This window comes from Diadema setosum, chromosome 15 (assembly GCF_964275005.1).
Source record: "Diadema setosum chromosome 15, eeDiaSeto1, whole genome shotgun sequence".
Taxonomy (NCBI): domain Eukaryota; kingdom Metazoa; phylum Echinodermata; class Echinoidea; order Diadematoida; family Diadematidae; genus Diadema; species Diadema setosum.
In genome coordinates, this window is record NC_092699.1 from 16,809,020 (window position 1) to 16,829,413 (window position 20,394).

General features: G+C 38.0%; 1 protein-coding gene across 1 annotated transcript in view; it reads left to right on the plus strand.

The window, feature by feature from the left end:
- Positions 1–20,394, plus strand: part of LOC140238483 (arylsulfatase B-like) — a 68,827-nt gene that overhangs the window by 10,071 nt on the left and 38,362 nt on the right. Inside the window, exons 3-5 of the mRNA XM_072318388.1 lie at positions 965–1,151; positions 5,992–6,188; positions 10,786–10,993. Of these exons, the coding sequence (XP_072174489.1) occupies positions 965–1,151; positions 5,992–6,188; positions 10,786–10,993 (592 nt within the window). The remainder of the gene's footprint in view (positions 1–964; positions 1,152–5,991; positions 6,189–10,785; positions 10,994–20,394) is intronic.

Genomic DNA, 20,394 nt, shown 5'->3' on the forward strand with positions numbered 1-20,394 from the left:
AATATGAAAGAGCATACAATGATTCCAAGAGGAATTAGAAGTTTATTTGATGAAAATTGATTTTGAAACATTGGTGGAGATATCCCAAACAAAGCGATGCTACTACATGTAAAATATGGGACCCACCTTTCATTAGGAACACTTTTTTTACTTTGTTTTTTTAATATCTCACACTTTGTTTTACTTTGTAATTTGATATCTCATGATTTGATTTACCTAATTTTTGGATATCTCACCGAGATATCCAAAAACAAAGTAAAACAAAGCATTCCTAACTAGAAAAGCACTCTGTGAGCGCAGACCTTCGCCAAGCATGCAGCTCATTTCCACCACTGATCTTGTTCTTCCATAGAGATATCAGTGATTTGCACCCATACATACTATAGCATTGTGTGCTGAAAGTCGCCCGATTTCCCAATATAGAAACCTTTTGTGATGTCATAAACCCTCAGCTGCGCGGCGCGTCTTACCTTGGCAAAAACTAGAGCACAACAAACAAACAAACGGTAACAAAAACAGAACCTCCTCCCTTGGCGGAGGTAATGAAAGGTGGGTCCCACATTTATCAGCCATTCCAACATTGATTTTCATCAACTAAACTTTGAGTTCCTGTTAGAATTGTATGTCCTTTAACGTAACAAAGTATCTAAAAAAAGTTGAAGGCCGAGTCATCACCTCAACCAATACTATACCATCCTTTTAAACATTGCATTGTCTTACCCCTTACTAACACTGCAAAATAAAAATAATGAGGTGATGGTGCTGGCAGGTGTTTCAAATGGTATTTGACAAAGTTGTTTTGCAAATTCACGTTCATATTAAAACTGAAATGTCAAAAGAAGAAATTGTTCTATAAAATGCCTGATTTATTTATTCATTATTATTATTTCTTTTTTATTATTATTATTATTTTTTGTGTGTGCTGTATGATAATGGCCATTTATTCTTCTACCCTATTTCATAGATCCACACTGGTCTGCAGCATTTTGTGATCATTGCCCCTCAGCCAAACTGCCTACCACTAAGTGAGGTTACCCTCCCCCAGAAACTCAAAGAGAGTGGCTATGCCACTCACCTGGTGGGCAAGTGGCATCTGGGCTTCTACAAGAATGAGTGCATGCCCCTTCAGAGAGGCTTTGATTCAGCTTTTGGTAAGAATATTTCATGTTTGTTTGTTTTTTTAATAAAACGCAATTCTTGTTGAACAACAATAAAAAAGGAAAGTGATTTCCATTACCTGGTACCAAGATTATTCTCAATTCTTGACATTATGCTTGAGACTTGTTCAAACAAAGTCCTTGGTCTGAATTCTAAATTCAGAACTCAGACCAATGTTCTCTGAATTCACAAAGGTGTTCGAAATCAAGTCCATGATTTAGATGTAGTCCATAGCCTAGAACAAATATGAAATAGGCGTACCTTTCATCTGTATTTAGGCAATCTAAATTTACATCTAGTCCATGGACTGCATTAAAATTGCCTAACGAATTCTGGCACTGTGGACCAGGAATATCTCTTTAAATGATGCCTATCTGTAACAGTTTGGACAAGAAATGCCAGTGAGAGCAACAAAAGCAGTCCTCATGGATATTATGTCTTCTCTCAGCCTTAACTAGTTGGGGAGCATTTTTCCCGGTGGGCAAAAATCATTGCCATACTGGTACTAATAATAATATGTATGACACATTATACACGTCATTTGCTGACCCCTTGATTTGTACATTCAACCATTGCCCTCACTGTGCATAGCTTTGTAGAATCCAAACTGCCGTGACAGCAGCCAAATGGTCCTTATAGCATCCAAACAGCCCTCTTTTAATTGTTACACAGGAGGTAGTATGCAGAACTATGTGTACATGTAGGACTTGATAGGCACTGAAAATGCTTGGCTCTGTGTATATATATACTGCAAGCGCGTAGCAGTGAGCCCTTTGTGTTATGTGTAAATCACAAATTATCCAAAATGCAAGTGTTCCGCCTGACCATTGCAGACTACTCTTTCCACAATGTTTTGTACTAGGTTCGTGTTCGTAGTATGTGAAGTCTAACACACTTGACAGCAGTATGTAGCCTGTACATAGGGACCACTGAAACCATTCATTTGAAACTTGACATTACATGCAATCAGCAAGGGCAACTTTATATTGTTTTATTTTATAGTGTATGAAGCATGGACTACTGATAAATGCTTGCATCATTGTTATACATGGCTTCCACAGCACAAGTGGTGGCTGTACTAGTTGAGGTGACCGCAATGTGATCACTGCAAGTGCAAAAGCACCTGATTGTGGGTGTGAACTGGATAGTGGGATCGTGAATGAAGTGATTGAAGTAGAACTTCATTTTAGTTTTATTTGGTATATTATAACAGATATAGACTGCTGTTGTTAATCACTAATACTGAAGGAATCTCATCTCCAAGCTATGACCCGAGGAACTTGGTACGTGCATGACATACTAGCACCTGTACAATGTACAGACAAGGTTCCTGCCCACAGATTGCGTGGACGTTTGACGTTTGACTTGAAAAAACCAAGAGACTAAAATCATCTTGTTCAGTAGAATGCCTAACAAGTGCATTGCACTGCTCTGTTATAACACAACCCCCAAATTTCCAACATTTAAGTTTCCTGATAGCAGAAAATATCCAGCAATTTCGAGAAAGAAAAATTTTCAACTGCATTCCATTCTGTTGGTTTGGCCTACCAAGATTGGCTCACAAGCCCAACTGCAGAGGAGAGTGTGCGATGAACCCCGGGGCGCTCCATTGTACAGTGAACATTTCGCGTTTGGGCTGGTCACATTTACGTGTGCGAGGAATATTTCAAGCCTGCAGACTTCAAAATTGACATACCCCATTCAACTGACCTGCTGTGGAACACTTGTAGCAAGTAATTCTAAATCTTCAGGACAGGAGGATGAGGCTAAGTTCGATTTATGTGCATTTCTTCATGATTACCCCGAGTCTGCAGGGGTCGCACTTAACTTTTTTTTTAACTAGCCAGGCGGACTACTTACAATCAATTTTGACACTGAAGCAATATTTTGGCTAGCCAGACGGACTTGTAACTGCATAATTTTACGATTTTTAGCTAGTCCGGCGTGGTTTTTGGGTGGCCAATGGCCAGCGGACCATCGCCAATTTCGAACCCTGGTCTGACACTGACATGGAAAATATTACGGTACATGACAGTGACAATCATGCAGTGAGACGCGAAGCCCAGACCTATGTAGCAGGTCTATGGGTGTAGAGCTCTACTCCTAGAACAAGAATTATGCAGAACTTGCTTAGTCTAAAGAATTAGTCTATGATGGGTCTAGTAAGTAGGTCTACTTTTACTTGTTCACACTAGATTTCTTTGGGCCCTGCGTGTAACAAGGTTCCAGTCATATTTCTCCAGCATTTTTCTTTTGTTATATTGAAATTTCATTAACATGATAGAAGGTTTATTTTGATATTTCATTTTCCAGTATGACAATGCACATTTTTGTTCGTGCAACATTCAATCTGTATTACAAATATATACACATCAGGAGGGATGACCACAAAATCAGGCATGGAGATTTCTTGCTGGAACATATGATCAAGCAGCGTGCACATAAACACCAATGTGTACAAACAGGACACTGAACTGTGTATCCACGTACACGATGCTGATATGAGACTGAGACTACTAGCTGTGACCGAGGCCTGGCAGCACCCCGCCGCTGCATAAGTAAACGTATGTGTGCGTCTGCGAGTTCAAAAAGCGATATCAAACATTGAAGTTTGCACAGAAAGTTATCAAAATACAGTGGAAACTCAATATAAAGAGATCTGATATATTAAATATCTGATATAACAAACGAACTTCTTCATTCCCAATGAATTTATTTCCTTTGTTGTCCCCGCCGAACGAGTTCGAGCAGGGGACTATGAAACGGGCTTCGTACGTGTGTGTGTCCATGCGTCCATCTGTCTGTGTGTGCGTCCGTGTGTGATCAAAATATTCAATTTGCTACTTCTCTGTCATTTATGAGCCAATTTTGATTCTGTTTGCTTTATATGATAGCACTACATGGGAGCTTTGAAACTTCTACACAGAATTTCAGTTGTGACCTTTGACCTTGACCTTTGACCTACTGTATATTGTACATTTTGCTACAAAATGCTACTCCTTCGCCATTTCTAACCCGATTTCGATTCCGTTTGCTTTATGTGATGGCACTAGGTGAGGGCTTCAAAACTTCTACACAGTATTTTGACCTTTGACTTCTTTGACCTTTGACCTTTATTTTTGACCTATGTTGTACATTGGCTACAAAATGCTACTCCTTCGCCATTTCTAACCCGATTTCGATTCCGTTTGCTTTATGTGATGGCACTAGGCGAGGGCTTTAAAACTTCTACACAGAATTTTGACCTTTGACTTCTTTGACCTTTGACCTTGATTTTTTACCTATATTGTACATTTTGCTACAAAATGCTACTTCCGGCGGGGACATATATTACGCACCGCGTAATTTCTACTTTTCCTTGTTTTGTATTGTTTAGTGACTACTGATATCTTATATAAAGCAGGGTTCGAAATTGGCGATGGTCCGCTGGCCATTGGCCACCCAAAAACCACGCCGGACTAGCTAAAAATCGTAAAATTATGCAGTTACTAGTCCGTCTGGCTAGCCAAAATATTGCTTCAGTGTCAAAATTGATTGTAAGTAGTCCGCCTGGCTAGTTAAAAAAAAAGTTAAGTGCGACCCCTGTAAAGAAAAAATGGTCTTGGCCCTAAGGATCTTGTTAAAGGGAAGATAAACCCCAAGAACAATGTGGATTGAGTGAAAGCAGCAACATTAGTAGAACACATCAGTGAAAGTTTGAAGAAAATCGGACAATCGATGCAAAAGTTATGAATTTTTAAAGTGTTGGTGTTGGAACCGCTGGATGAGGAGACTACTAGAGGTTATGACGTATGAGTGGACTACAATATCAAGAAAATATAAAGAAAATACTACAAAAATCCATTTTTCATGAAAATTACAAATTCCATCAACTTGATATTGACATATGTTAAGGGTAGCAATTATTCCCCCTGCTTTCTGAAAGCGGTTGGTCCACTGCTCTTTCATAATTCTAGAAAAGTGAATTTTTGTTGAATATCCTTAATATTTTCTTTGTATTGTTGTCCACTCATACGTCATATCCTCTAGTAGTCTCCTCATCCAGCGGTTCCAACACCAAAACTTTAAAAATTCATAACTTTTGCATCGATTGTCCGATTTTTCTCAAACTTTTACTGATGTGTTCTACTAATGTTGCTGCTTTCACTCAATCCACATTGCTCTTTGGGTTTACCTTCCCTTTAAGTCTGAGTTTCCACTGTATATGCAGTTAAATGCAATCAATAACATTTAGCTTTCGCTTAGTGAATGCTTAGTTTTCGATTAAGGTACCTGTAATTTTGGGCTATGGGACTGACATTTTTAATTTGATATCTCTGTCCGAGAGCAACCTTACACTCTCAGATTTCGCAGGGACATAAAAACCAATGCAATAAACTACAATGTCAGAAATTTTAAATTTTAAGGTACAAATTGTTATGCGCATGGCAGATGGTCATTACAGGGTTAACAACATTTTGCCAGGTGCAGGGAAGTGCTCTTACAACAATCTGCCAGGAGCAGAGAAGTGATGTAACGACAATCTGCCATGCGCATGACAAAATACACTTTAAAAATAAGCAGTAAGGAAAGAGGCGAAGAAGTTAGTGGGGAAAAAAAAAATTGCCATGTAAGATTGTGAGCTTGTAACGTTTTGCACATGAGTATGTGACTGAACATGATGTTGATATGTTGCTGCTGTATGAGAAGTAACCATTCCTGATGTGCTCATTTGAAAGCCAAGCTGGGCATTGTAAATGTATTGACGTTTAGTCAGTATTTCAGGTAAATTAAATTTGCTTACCTTTTGCCAAACTTCTTTTTCTGTGGGGTATATTTTCCTCTAAATCTCAGGTTACATGAGTGGTATGCAGGACTACTGGACCCACTTCCGTGGTGGACCTTTCCCAAACTTCCACGAAGGCAACCACTGGTTGGGTATTGACTTCTGGGATAACAACCGGGTGGCATGGGAATATACTGGAAACTACTCACAGTTTGTCTTCACAGAGCGAGCTCAGAAAGTCATACAGCAGCACAATGCAAGTCAGGTAAGAATCAATTGTGGGCCTCCAATAGACCAATTTGGTTTGGGTACCGGTACTGTTATTTATGGTAATTTCTAACTGGGGGGCTTCAAGTATACCTAACAAAAGATAATTTATACACCGACATACATAGCAACGCACCTGGATCATTGCATAACCCATTGGAAGTGCTTTTCTTCTTCTTTGAGGGCCCCTCAGTTATGGCCACCGTTAGTTACTGTGCTCTGAATTCGGATTCATCTATAAGCCAGTTCTTGGTCCAATTTTCACATGACAGAAAAAGGTCATTTGTACTAACAGGGCATGTTGGGTTTTAAATTCAGCTAGAGATAGGCATCTGTGATGTTATGATTATTCAAGTATCCTTACAGATGGTGCTTGCCAGCACATCCACCTGACAGTAGTATTATAGCAATATCAGTAGAAAAAAAGAAAGAAAAAAGAACCGTTAATACATTCAATGCAAAATAATGTATGCTTTCCCAAGTGTTACTTGACAGACCATTCTGGTCACCTGGTTTAGCAAGTTCATCCTTTGTTTGAACAAGATTGATGAATTCCATGAACTGTTAATGTCGTGTAAGCCTATACATTATGTTGCTTTCTAAACAAGTGAAGTGCCTAGACCAGCTGAGAAAATAAGTGGGTCATCTGTACCCATGTGCACATGAGCTAACTACAAACTGCCTTGAACTCCTGCATGACAAGGTCAGGAATAGACCATTTTCATGACACATTTCATGCATACTTTGTATAACAAAGCTGCTCCTGACAACCTGAAAGCTCGCCCAGGTTTGTGCAATCTACAAGCAGCAGTAACTAATGCATGTCAGCTGGATTCCAACTATTGAAATCCTTTGAGTATGTAAAGATGGACAACATGGCATGCTACTGGCTTACAATTTTGTATGAGAGGAAAGATATTCATGACTTTGAATGAAGTACAGTCAACCTTGCCTAAGTCAAATCTATTTGGACTGAAGAAATAGCTTCAACTAAGGAAAAAAAAAAAGACTTATGGCGCTTTCAGACGAGCCGAGTTATCGTATATTCATACGACGTTTCGATATGAGAGCATTCAGACACAGCACCCGGTTATACGATAATGGTATCGGAGCATTCAGACCTAGCGCACAAGCAATATTTCTTGAGTAGATGTGATTCTCTTCCATGCATAGTACGTAATTATACCCCCGCCAAACGAAGTTTGAAAGGGGTATATAGGAATCAGCGGTCGGTCGGGCGGTCGGTCGGTCGGGCGGTCGGTCGGTCGGGCGGTCGGTCCGTTGCAAATCTTGCGTCGCGAACTACTTCCTCAGTTTTCAACCGATTCCCATAAAACTTGGCACAGATGTTTGCCTTGGGTTGTAGATGTGCAAGACGTATTTTTTGACAGTACCCAAAAGTATGTTGCCATGGTAACGGCATATTATGGGCAAAAATGGGTACAAATCTTGCGTCGCGAACTCCTCCCACAGTTTTTGATCAATTTTTATGAAATTAGGTACAGATGTTCATCTGAATATGTTAATGTGCAAGACACATATTTCCGCAGTGGCAAAAAGTGCGTTGCCATGGTAACGGCATGTTATTGGTAAAATATAGGGCAAAATGCTTCATGGCAAAACTGCTTCATCAGTGTTCTTCCAATTCTCATGGAATTCATATTGAATGTTTGTCTTAGGATATAGGTCAGCATGACACATTTCTTGACAGTTACAAAAAGTATGTTGCCATGGTAACACGCTCACATATTATGAGCCAAAATGATGGAAAATTTTGTGTTGCAAACTACTTCCTCAGTTTTTGCCCAATTTCCATGAAACTTGGTACAGATGTGTGCCTTTGGTTGTAGATGTGCAAGACGCATTTTTCGACAGTACCCAAAAGTACGTTGCCATGGTAACGGCATATCAATGGCAGAAGATCAAGGAAAGATCTTGCGGATTTAACTACTTCCTCAGTTTTTTGACCAAAGCTTATGAAATGTTGTTTTGACCAAAGCTTATGAAATGTTGTTTGGCGGGGGTATAACCAGTCGCTGTAGCGACATTTCTAGTTTATGCAGGCTTTGCGCATAGTATTTATACTCTGCCTTGGATTCATCCGGTAGTTTGCGCCAGATCATGATTACATCACAATCAATCTGTCAACTACCCGTTATAAGTCCGAGCGGCGGATACGTGAGCTCGACGCGCGCTGCGAATAAGCCCCGCCTACTCGTACGACGTATTGATATGAGAGCATTCAGACACAAATATGTTACGTCATATGGATATACGATAATGATTTGAAATGATGTTCAAACCATCGTTTCGATATACGACGTATATTGATACGACGTTTCAATAGAAGAGCATTCAGACACATAAAAACGTCCTATATCCATACATCATATCCATACGAGAACTCTCTAGTCCGAAAGGGGGTTTAGAGGGATTAAAATCAATGGAATATATAGAGAAGAGAACTTGAAAAGACCACGACTTTATGAGGGATCGACTTAAGCAAGGTTGACTGTATATGGGCCTATTTCCTGCAGGGTACATTGTTTTGATGTTTGAATGCAGATAACCATGATCCGTTATTATTGCATGAGTGTATGTTGGAAGTAATTCGTGAATACAAAAACAGAAAGAAAGGGCATGTGAAATGCAGTGACCCCATTTTGAAATTTAATTTATGTCAGTGTTTGCCTTAGGAGTACTTGTAAGTATGAGGGAGAGCTCCCTTCATTTTAGAGACAGTTCTCTTTAGATCAACAATAATTCAGTTAAAGCTGCAGCTGTTGTAACCAACAATTTTTTTTTCCTTTGTGCAATATATAAATCATAATTATGTACAGTAGATCACAGTTTATGTGATTATGTACAGTCAAACCTGTCTATAGTGGCCACCCAAGGGAGACAAAAAGAGTGGCCACTCTAGACAGGTCATCCAACTTTAGTGTGCATTGCCTACATGTACAGTTCTACCTCGATTATCCGGCCATGTCGGGACCGGCGCTCATCCAGACAAGCGAATTGGCCGGATATGGGAGACACAATGTTAATGTACATGTTACTATAGCTGCCATCCAAGCTGCCGTCCCAGTGCACTGGCAGCTAGGCAGGTAGCGTACCCCGCATTGGTGGTGTAATCTATGCTAGCCTGCGCAAAATTGTAGTCCCTTCTTCACAAAAATAAAGTATATCTTTATGTGAAAATCATACATGTTTTACCTCATTAGATATTGAGAAACCTATCATGCACATCTTATGAAGTTAGTGAAATAGATCCATGAAAGTCACTGTTTTTTCTCAATTTTTGGATGAAAAAAAAAAAGTCCTTCAGTACGTGAACATGTCCGGATGATAGAGATTTCCAGAACTGTACATGTATCAACGTTGTATACATCGTGATCTATAAGTACTACACACTTTAAGGCCTCGTATGTGTATACGTAGGCACACATGTGTTTCATGCATTTAACATTGCTGGTGTTTATCAAATTGTTGCACAGTACCTTAGCATGTGTACAGTCGTGAAGAAAGCTGAAATGCATTGTTATGACTGAATAAGTGATGAATGCAGCGGTGGTGATCACTGAACATTGCCCATGAATGACTGGAGCGGCTGTAAAGTAGAAAAACATGCACTGAATTATCAGCTCAGCTATGGCTCCATCGGGTCTGTGACCACTATAGACAGGTTAAATTCTACCGCAGAAAACAAAATTGTGGCCGCTGGTCATGTTAGACAGATGACCGCTATACACAGGATCTTTAACAGGACTCTTCTCTTTGGGGGATTTTTCAGTGGCCGCCGTAGATAGGTGGCCGCTATTAAATATATAATGCAGGTTTGACGGTATATGTTTTCTCTTTACGTTTACTGAAAACATTTGGTTTGACATATCAAGTGTAAGTGCAAATGCCTTTTTCATCTGTACTATGCATGAATTATTCTAGTTTTGTTTATGTCTGTAAGTACATGTTGTAACTGATCTAGAAAAATTATTGTTACAGTAGTACTCCTATATATGAATATCATTTGTTGTCGTTAATCATTCAGTGTTAGATGATTTCTGGGTAAATTGTCCACGGGAAAGGTAAAATAGAAAAGTGAAAATCCCCACTATGCTTTACACACCAGAAAGAGAAAAAGAGACAGAAAGAGAGGATGACCACATACGGTGCTTGAATCGCTGAATAGATGAATGAAAGTGTAGAGCCAAAATTGAACTGACACAAAGAGTTTGGATTTGATAAAACCCTCTCATAACAAAGTGATGTGCAAGTCCCAATCTTTCTATTTCCTTTTTTGTACCCTGATATAGTGAGAGGCCTGATATAGCAAGGTAATTATCGCAGTTTGTAGGTCCTTGTCATAATGATGTTATGCTGTAATATGAATTTTTGAAACTCTACATGAAGGAAGAGGAACTTAGAGGAAATTTGTGGTATAAAAATTCAGAAAAAGTGATACAGATTTCCTGTACAAAATGAATATGTTGTTATTTTTAGTCCAAAATTGTCATCTTGTATGATGAACATTGCTGTCAGCCAGACTGGGACACACATGTCACCATTCACATCTGCCATCTTTCTTCTTTCTTCAGCCTCTCTTTCTGTACCTTCCCCTACAATCTGTGCATGGCCCTCTTCAAGTACCGGAGAAGTACATGAAGCCATACGCTCACTTCAACAACACCCTGCGGGCAACCTATGCAGGAATGGTGGCCACAATGGACGAGGCTGTTGGAAAGGTAGTGGACACCCTGAAAGAGACTGGGCTCTGGGATGACACTGTCCTGATTTTCACCACCGGCAAGTTCATAATCATACAAATATTGACTGCTCATGAGGATGGTGGTGGAAATTATCATTCCCAAAGTGCTTTTCATACCAACCCTTCTATCACCCCAAGGTGTTTAATTTGTTTTATATACCTCATCAATTTAGACTAGGTCTAACAAGTAACTAGCTATGTCTAGATCTGGGGCTAGTCAAATACTAAGAAGGCCTAGGCCAAGACCTAAACAGGCCACAGTGAGTTGCTTGTATTGTTTTTGTACAGTAGTAGACTACACTAAAACTCACACAGCTCCAAATCCTCCAGTTCTGCATTCAAAACATTGAATCATGGAAGAGCACTGGCCATGCCATGTTGAAACGTTCCTGTGCGCTGTGTGAAGTGCCTGTGTTGAACGATGTGCGTAACGTAACCAATTATAGCGTTCTAGTCGTAAACGTGAATTGAAATCAAATTTAATTGTGTAGGGTGCAGAGACTGCACACAAAGTCTAAGAGTACATTATTATCTGTGCAAAAGTCACAGAGGGTTTACATGTATTTTATCATAGGGTTTAGGGATTTCTATCGTGTGTGGCCTTACGCATTTGATAGAAAGTCAAAACCCTGAAGCATTTTTAGATGGAACTGCACCATATCACATGGTATACTTTTGACCAATCAGTGATAAGAATCTGGATTATGAGGTATATGATGTCTATTAAAGAACGTCTTTCCAGGTTTTGAAGGTTTTAAGGTAATGTGAGGTGAAACAAGGGGATGTGTGGTAAGGCACAGTGACACCTCAAATTTTCCTCTGTTGAAACACATCTGGAAGTGGGTGATATGTATGCGTGGTAATGTGAGGTGATCGTAATTGACCCTTGACCAGCTCCACCCCCAACCCTGATATGCTCCCTCTTTCTCTGCATTGAAAGTGTCAAAGGCAAAGTGACCTTTTTTTTTTTTTTCTGGTGATTATAGCTTCTTTATTTGGCATACATCCCGCACATGCCTCTTTCCACATTTGAATCCGCAGTGAAGCCACAGCCTGTCGCATATGAAATTCCAATAACTGGCACATAAGGTCTAACATGGTGCTGAGTTAATCATATAATGGAGTGGCTTGATAAAGTAGTATTGTAGGACACCCCTCCCATGAAGTAGTGACAACTGTAGCTATCATCAGAGTGCCTGTTCCTGGCAATGGTGGCAGAATGGAAAGCCTTTTACCTATCGCTTATCTTATCATTTTTGCAATATTCTAGGTTATGAAAAATTTAAGTATGTACAAAATGTCATATTTTCATATAAGTCATATAAGTTGATGTAAGTGCACTTATCTACTCTCAGACCAAAATTTTATCCATGAAACTTGAAAGTGGAAATTGTGCAAAGTGTGCATAGTCTAGGTTGTAATTGCCGTACACTTTTGATCATTAAAGGGTGTGTACAGTTCTGGTCCAGGTGAGGATTTAGCAATTAACGTTTTGCGAGATATTCAGAAACCACTCTATGAGATGTCAAAGAGCATGCAATTCAAAGGGGTATCAAAAGTTTATTTGATGAAAATTGGTTTAGGAATGGCTGAGATATCCAAAAACAAGGTGAAACAAAGAGATCCTAATAAAGTTGTGGCCTGTCGCCTTTTATTATTATCACTTTTTTGGATATCTCAGCCATTTGAAAACCAATTTTCATCAAATGAACGTTGAATCCTTCTTAAAATTACATGCTCTTAAATATTTCATAAGATGTTTCTCGTTATCTCACTTAGGAATGTTCAAAACATGAATCCCCACCTCAACCAGTACTGTACAGTCCCTTTAAATGTAGAGTACTATTGAGTATTACTGACAAAAAAAACCAAAAAAAAAATCATATCTGATAGCTGAATACATTTTCTACAACATTTGTATCCCCTATAGACCTTTTAAGGATGCAAGAACATGTCTTCCATGTTTAAAGTTAGTTTGAAGTTGAAATTCTTGATATGTTTACATGGCATAGTACATAATAAAAGACACATGCATAAATACAAAATAAAAGATACCAAAAAAAAAAAAAATGCATGAACGCTAATCAAGTCTGATACTCTGTCTAATACAAAGGTTCTATAAAGGTAATGAGTACAATGCAATGAATACTTATAAGTTTGAAAATACATGAAACATGAACATATTTACAACTATTCACATAATAAAATATTTGAGTTGAAGACTTGACATGATAATACATCGCTGACTATAAATTTAGATAAATGAGTCTGATATAATGATACTACAATAAACAAGAATATTTTGGCTTTTCAGTGGTAAATGGGTAGTTTTGGTTTGGAAAAATGTGCAAAATTTAACTTCTCTTCAGAATAATCATATTGCAGAGTTTGGTTGCCTAATAAATGTTTTTGAGTAGGAAAAGATGACTTTTAATGAAATAGAGCTTGAGGGGGCATCCAAGTGGGACATGCATTTAATAAGATGGGGCAAGTAGCATGTGGAGTAGTACAGAAATTATGTTAAAATAATAATAATGATAATAATGAATAATGATAAGGATGATAATGATAATATTAGCAATTGCATAATATAGCACTTCATACAGGTGTTTCTAAAGTGCACTAGTGCTATTACACAAAAAAAAACAATCTAGAAAACATAAAAACATAAAGACAGTGCAAAACCAAAAAAACAAAATGATAGATTCCTCATACAAAGAATACACATATTTGTAATAATCTGACAATAACCATTTTACTGATATACATTATGGTCAAGACAATTCAGGTTGTCCATACTTTTGAAAACATGAATTCATGATTTGTATCATTTTAAATCATGCATTCATCATTAATGCCATTTTCATTTGTGCATTATCAAAAAAAAAAAAAATGAAATGTGTTAGTTCTAATTTCTTCCATAATCGGGCAAACTGTTGTATGTGTGCATGGTAAGGAAAGGCCATACCTGCACTAACATAGAGTTTGTTAAAATTCCAAATACATAACATAGGACACGTATCATTGTATTATATGTGAACATATTATGTAACACACAAGTAGGACAGTAACTTGAACTTTACAAAGCTTTTTAATTTCCAAAGTATACAATACATTGAATTTCCTGTCTAAAAAGATAGAAAAATAAGAAATAAAGAATAAAACATGGACCTATGAGATTTCTACATTTTTATGCCTCCGCCACGAAGTGATGCCGGAGGCATTATGTTTTCGGGTTGTCCGTCCGTCCTTCCGTCCGTCCGTCCTTCCGTCCATCCGTAATGAATTTTGTGGACAAGGTAACTATCGAAAGCTGTTGAGGTATCCTAATGAAACTTGGCATGTATGTGTATTAGGGGGTGAAGTTGTGCCTATCAACTTTTGGGTGCACATGCTCAAGGTCAAAGGTCAAAAGGTCAAGGTCAAATACATAAAATTTCACTATTTCCACCATATCTATTGAATGCCTGAAGATATTTTCTTGAAACTTAGTGTATACATGTATTACCCAATTAAGATTCTCTGGTGAAAGTTTGGGTCATGAGGTCAAAGGTCAAAAGGTCAGGGTCAAATACATAAAATTTCACTATTTCCACCATATCTATTGAATGCCTGAAGATATTTTCTTGAAACTTAGTGTATACATGTATTACCCAATTAAGATTCTCTGGTGAAAGTTTGGGTCATGAGGTCAAAGGTCAAAAGGTCAAGTAAAAATATTAAAACTTCTTTTTTTTCTCCGTACCTTGGAAATTGTTCAAGGTATCTTCATGGAACATAGTATATACATGTACTGACTGGAAGTGATTATCTAGAGAATGTTGGGTTCATGGGGTCAAAGGTCAGGGGTCAAAGGTCAAGTGCAAGACTTCAAAATTTTACTATTACCCTCATATTTATGCAATGCCAGCAGGGTTATTTTTTTACACTTGGTGTATGCATGTGTAACCTAATAGAAATTCTCTGGAAAGTTTTTTTTTCTTCTTTTTTTGCCTCAAAGGTCAAAAGGTCAAAGATCAAGTGAAAGTGCTGAACTAACTTTTTCCTCCAGATCTCGGAAGTGGCTCAAGTTATCTTGAAACTTAGTACATATTATGCATGTTCTACCTGAAAGTAATTATCTTATGAATTTTAGGGTCAAGGGCCAGATGAAAATGGTAACAATTTACTATTCAATTCAGAAATTGCACTTTTTCTCCACACCTGTACCTTGAAAATTACTCAATGCCTAAATGTATGAATGGGTCAAAGTCAAGTTAAAGTCCTTAAATCCCTAGATACATGCTCTCCTATTCATCCAATTAAACCTAGGTCAAGGAAGGTGAACATTCAACACATTTGTGACAAACTTGTCATTTCAATATTTTGCCAATTTTGTGAAAATGTAATCACACATTGTCCACATGTACTATCTAGACCTATTGGGAAAATCATGCATTATGGCGGAGGCATACCAGTCGCCAAAGCGACATTTCTAGTTTCATTACTATATCAGGGTTGCATTAAAAAAAAAAGTACAGAGGAAATCCAAGGCATGGGAAACATTTTTAAGTTTTTTGTAATGAAATTTCAGTGTTCTTAAGAGTGCACTGTACCCCATATGAAGGATTTGAGGATATTGCATTCTTCAAGTATATTTAGTATTTCATTAGCATAATCTGCATTACAAAAGGCTGGAATGTCGAAATATGTGGAAGAAGCATTTTGTTGTTGTCACTGGGTCAGCAGTTATCATTTCCTGTCCATTACACCATGTAATTCATAGATCACATGGTTTGTATTTGCCTGTCCAAATTTCAAACTGAAGAGGATATTTTTACCAATAGGGAAATACATCTCTATGGTTTAGAGGGACCAAACTGAAATTTCAGAGATCACATCCCAAATCCAATAAACACACCTAGGCTCTTTGAACAGGAATTTCAATTTGCATTGTTCATTCTTCTATCACCTTACTTTAAATCAGCCATAGTTGAAGACATAAAGCAGTGAGTATAACAACTTCATTGTATTTTCGATCTAAAAAGAACTACAATTGTATAATTTAATAACAATGCCATCACTTAAATTCATTCATTTCAATTTACATTCATTAATAAATGTGTATATCTATACAGTTTTTACATTGATTGAGGAAGAAAATTTTACTTTAATAAGATAGGGGACCAACACCCAAAGAATAACACAGGCGAAATGTTTTTATTCAGTTTCACAATGCGAAATTTGCAAAATTAAAATACATTAGATCATTTCTGGCTTTAAAGTATATACAGAATAATACACAGTAGTCTAAAGTATAGCCACTACCTTGTTGGCAGCTCTGTTTACAACAGAAAAGAAAAAAAAAATGCTATCTTGTGCTACTTTGTTGCTTCAAGAGAATAGGATCTGTAATAGACATTCGACAAAGAATGTTTTTGATCGACTCTCTGGAGATGTCTTCTTTAATGGGTCACTTGACCTTGCTTCACTAGATTAAAGCGTCATTTAGTGTGTCTAGAAGAAAATTAAGAAATACACATATTGAGTCCATAATTTTCAGAATGAAATTTTGAAGTTTCAAATATTCTCACATGTACTAAGTACTACAGACAAAAGATCTTTCTAAAGGCATGATATACGTAACCCACATTCAAATACTGTAGAACATTTTGCTGTTTTGATATTGCCATAAAACTAAAGCAGTAGGATAATACAGGCTATACAAGGGGAAGGGGGGGGGGGACAAATCACTCAGCACACATTCAAGAAAGAGGACAAAAGAAAACAAATCAGTAGCTCTCAGTTGCAATCAAATTAACTTTATAATGAAGCTCTCACAAATGAAAATCATATATATGTTAACATTAAAAAAATGTGAAGGATTTACAGATAAAAAGACTTGCAAATAAAATATGAATAAAAAGACAGTTAAACTCATACTTGAAATATATGCTAAGAAACTAAACTTGTCTATTTACTCATATGAAGCCTTACACATTTTCACAATATAAAGAGTGTACTATGTGAGTTCTAAGAGGAAGTGGAGTGTTTCACTTGTACACCAAACAATCATTCTGTATTAATCACAGAGCTGCGTTATACACTGTGTCCAATAACTTGCTTCTCCAATGAAGTCAATGACTTCAGTAGCACTATATTCTTTGGGGCGTATGCTCTTTACACCCTTTCCAACTGAAATTCGGACTTTCATGAAATCTTCGCAGCGGTTCCTGACTGAGGAATCAGATGCATGTAGTGGTCTTGTTGAAACCAGGACAACATCTCCTCTGACAATCACGTCAACCTGAATCCTAGTAGGATTGTCATGGGCATCAGAAGCCTCAGAGACCTGAACAGATGAGAATCCAACTGAAGTGATGTGTGGTTACAGAACCTGCACTGGAGATACTTCTGAAGATACTTCTGGGTTCCTGTTGATCTCTGCTCCATGACTAGTGGGTGGATCATCTGCAGCCATATTTTTCTCTGGCATCAGCAAGGAAGGATCGTCCAATGTAACAGCCAGTTGAATCCATTGGAAATCATCATTGGTGACATTGCTTGTTGCCTGCATGAATGAAAGTTCTTATGAGACATCCTCTGATACCTGAACAGAAGGTGGATCAGCATTGGTCTCATCAATCTCCTGTATAACTCTTAAAGATTGATCAGGGGTCATCTGTAGATTCTGGGATCCATGAATAGAAGGATCCATTGCGTTTTTTTTTTTCGAAACCCATCTTTTGTACCCAGGGGTCAAAAATGCTCTTGTTAGGCAGGTCTCTCCCGAAAGACATTCAAGGCAAAAGCAGGAAAATCTTCTTGCTTTAAAGACATATGGTTTGATGCCTACTATGGCATGAATCCGCTGCACCCCAGGAATCATATTTGCATCTGTGCTTGAGGCCCTTTTACAGTTGATCTCTAATATTTCACACAGAAGGAATGTCCTCATGAACACAGTGGCCATCCTTGGTTGCTGCTCTGCTCAGCCTTGGTTTGCATGCTTTCATAAGGGTGCTTCTGTCTGTCATTACAACAGATGTGTTTTCTTTAACCACATTTAGAACCACATGCTTAACCACAACACATCCTTCTCCACCACACAGATTTTTGCAGTGCGAGAAAGCGCACAAATTTAATCACACAAAACTATAGACATTTACAGTATTACAAGATGAAAGTGTGGACTGTGACCTGGCTCTGGTACCAGTGGGTACTTTGTACCTCTTGCATAATACAGGTGTTGACGTTGGCAACCATTCGTATTGAGAAATTATGGCGTAGCACTGTGCAAGAAGTTTGCACCACCTTGAGTGGCTGTACAGTCCCACTCTTGAGTGACAATCTCTGGAGCACAAGCAGGAGATGAAGTCCATTGAGGCTGAGACCGAGGCTACCCTTGTCTTCCTCCTGGCTCTCTTGTCAGTCTGCTGTACGTTCCTTGCAGCTTCAGCCCTCTTGACGCCTCTCCACAGCTGACAATTGTCAGCTGCACCTTCCCATGTGCTGGTGTTGGTGTCAAATATCTTCATGTCGCATTTGCACATGTCTTTGAAGCGATGATGGGGCCTTCTCATAGGACGGTACCCCTTGCAAAGCTCTCCATAACTGCAATTCCATAACTGTGATGATTGTGGATGGAGGAGGGCAGGAACTGACAATGGCAAACTGCTTCTGCTGCCACTTGGCTTCAACGAGATGACTTGGGTTAGTTCATCCTTCAGCTCTTCAACTTGTGCTTTCAGTGATCCACTTTTCTGTGTAAGAGCAACTCTCTTCTTTCCAGGTGCATACATTACATTGCTTTACTTCTTCCACTTGGTGATTCTGTGGTTTTTCAGGTTTCTTCTGCAGGACTGCATCAACTACACTGTCTAACTTTCCTACCCCATATTCAGTGAATTTTCAATCAATGCACTTCAGCTTTCCACCTTCACATAGTGTGAGGTCTGACAGATCATAGCGATTTGCGATTGTCTTCTGATTCTCTCAAACCAATTCCCTGTTCAAACTCCGGAGCTTGAGATCAATGTTGATGCATACCTCCCATAAGCATTGATCTAATTGCTCCTTCTTGTGAAGGAGAATGTTGCTTATCCTCAGTATAATAGTGAATAAAGATTTTCCAAGCTTCGCCCCTTGATTTCCCTTGTGGAACTCCTCTCTGGTGTATTCAACAGTACTCTGCAGAATGTACCGTGGTCAATCAACTCTTCTAACAGACTTGCAGTTGGGAACACATGTTGCTATGTCTGGTCTTTGCTAGAACTCCTGTGCTCTGGATGGAGTGTCTGTAGAGATGGCATCAGATCGCCTATTCCTTCCTTGAATTTTGAGTCTCCGCATTTTGCTGTATTTCAGCAGAATGCATTCTGAACCCCAAGGTGTTAAAGACAAAGAAGCCAGCACATCACACAAAAACAACAAGAAACTCAACAAGCCTGATTATTTTATTTCACCTCACAATATTTATCCACATGATTAAAAAAAAAAAAAGTTATTCAAATGGATATTTTCAAAAGAAATTACTCAATGTCCAGAGCACACAAATTACCCATTTATAGTGCCCATATATTAATGTACAATTTTCAGCAGTAAAGATTGGCAATAGCACACATAGTAATAATGCGGGTATTACACAACCAACAAATGTGATTTTAATGATCTGTAGAATGAGTACTCTCGTAGCATAACGGCAGATCATTCCATAAAGGTATGCCAATGAATGATAAAGAGAACTTTCCATACTTAGTCTTAATTTAAGGAAAATTAAATGTTTTTCTTGTAATACTTATAGTATGCATAACGGCAGATCATTCCATAAAGGTACACCAATGAATGATAAAGAAAAATTTCCATACTTAGTCTTAATCTAAGGAAAATTAAATGTTTTCTTGTAGTACTTATAGTATTTTATGGAATACGAATGAGCAATATGTAAAAGCTGAATGAGTTAGATTACCATTTATAAGATTATACATAAATGAATAAACACACGGTTTATATAATTGAAAAATATTGAGAAGTATAAATTTTGAAATATTAGCACTCAGTTGATGGACTCATAATAGGGCTGAAAGATATGGCTCTTGCATTTTTTTAATAGGTAATATACAGGCACTAAAAATTTGATTCGTAAGTACTCCCGCAAACTTCTATTCCATGTTCAAGATGAGGTTACAATAGTGTCTTATACATCAGTATCAAAATATACTTTGGTACCTTTATAACTCCTTAGTCAAAATAATACACCAACCTTTTTCCTCGGGTTTCTGTTCTTTTCAATGTGAGTTTTCCGACTTAAATTTTTTCAATATGTAGACCAACAAATGAAACAACATCTACTTCTGTAATTACTCTATTAGCTATTGTCATTTCCCCTTCAACTTGACCGATTGATGTCTTCCCCTAACAATAATATTCTTTGTTTTTGACGCTAATTTTCAATTTATTA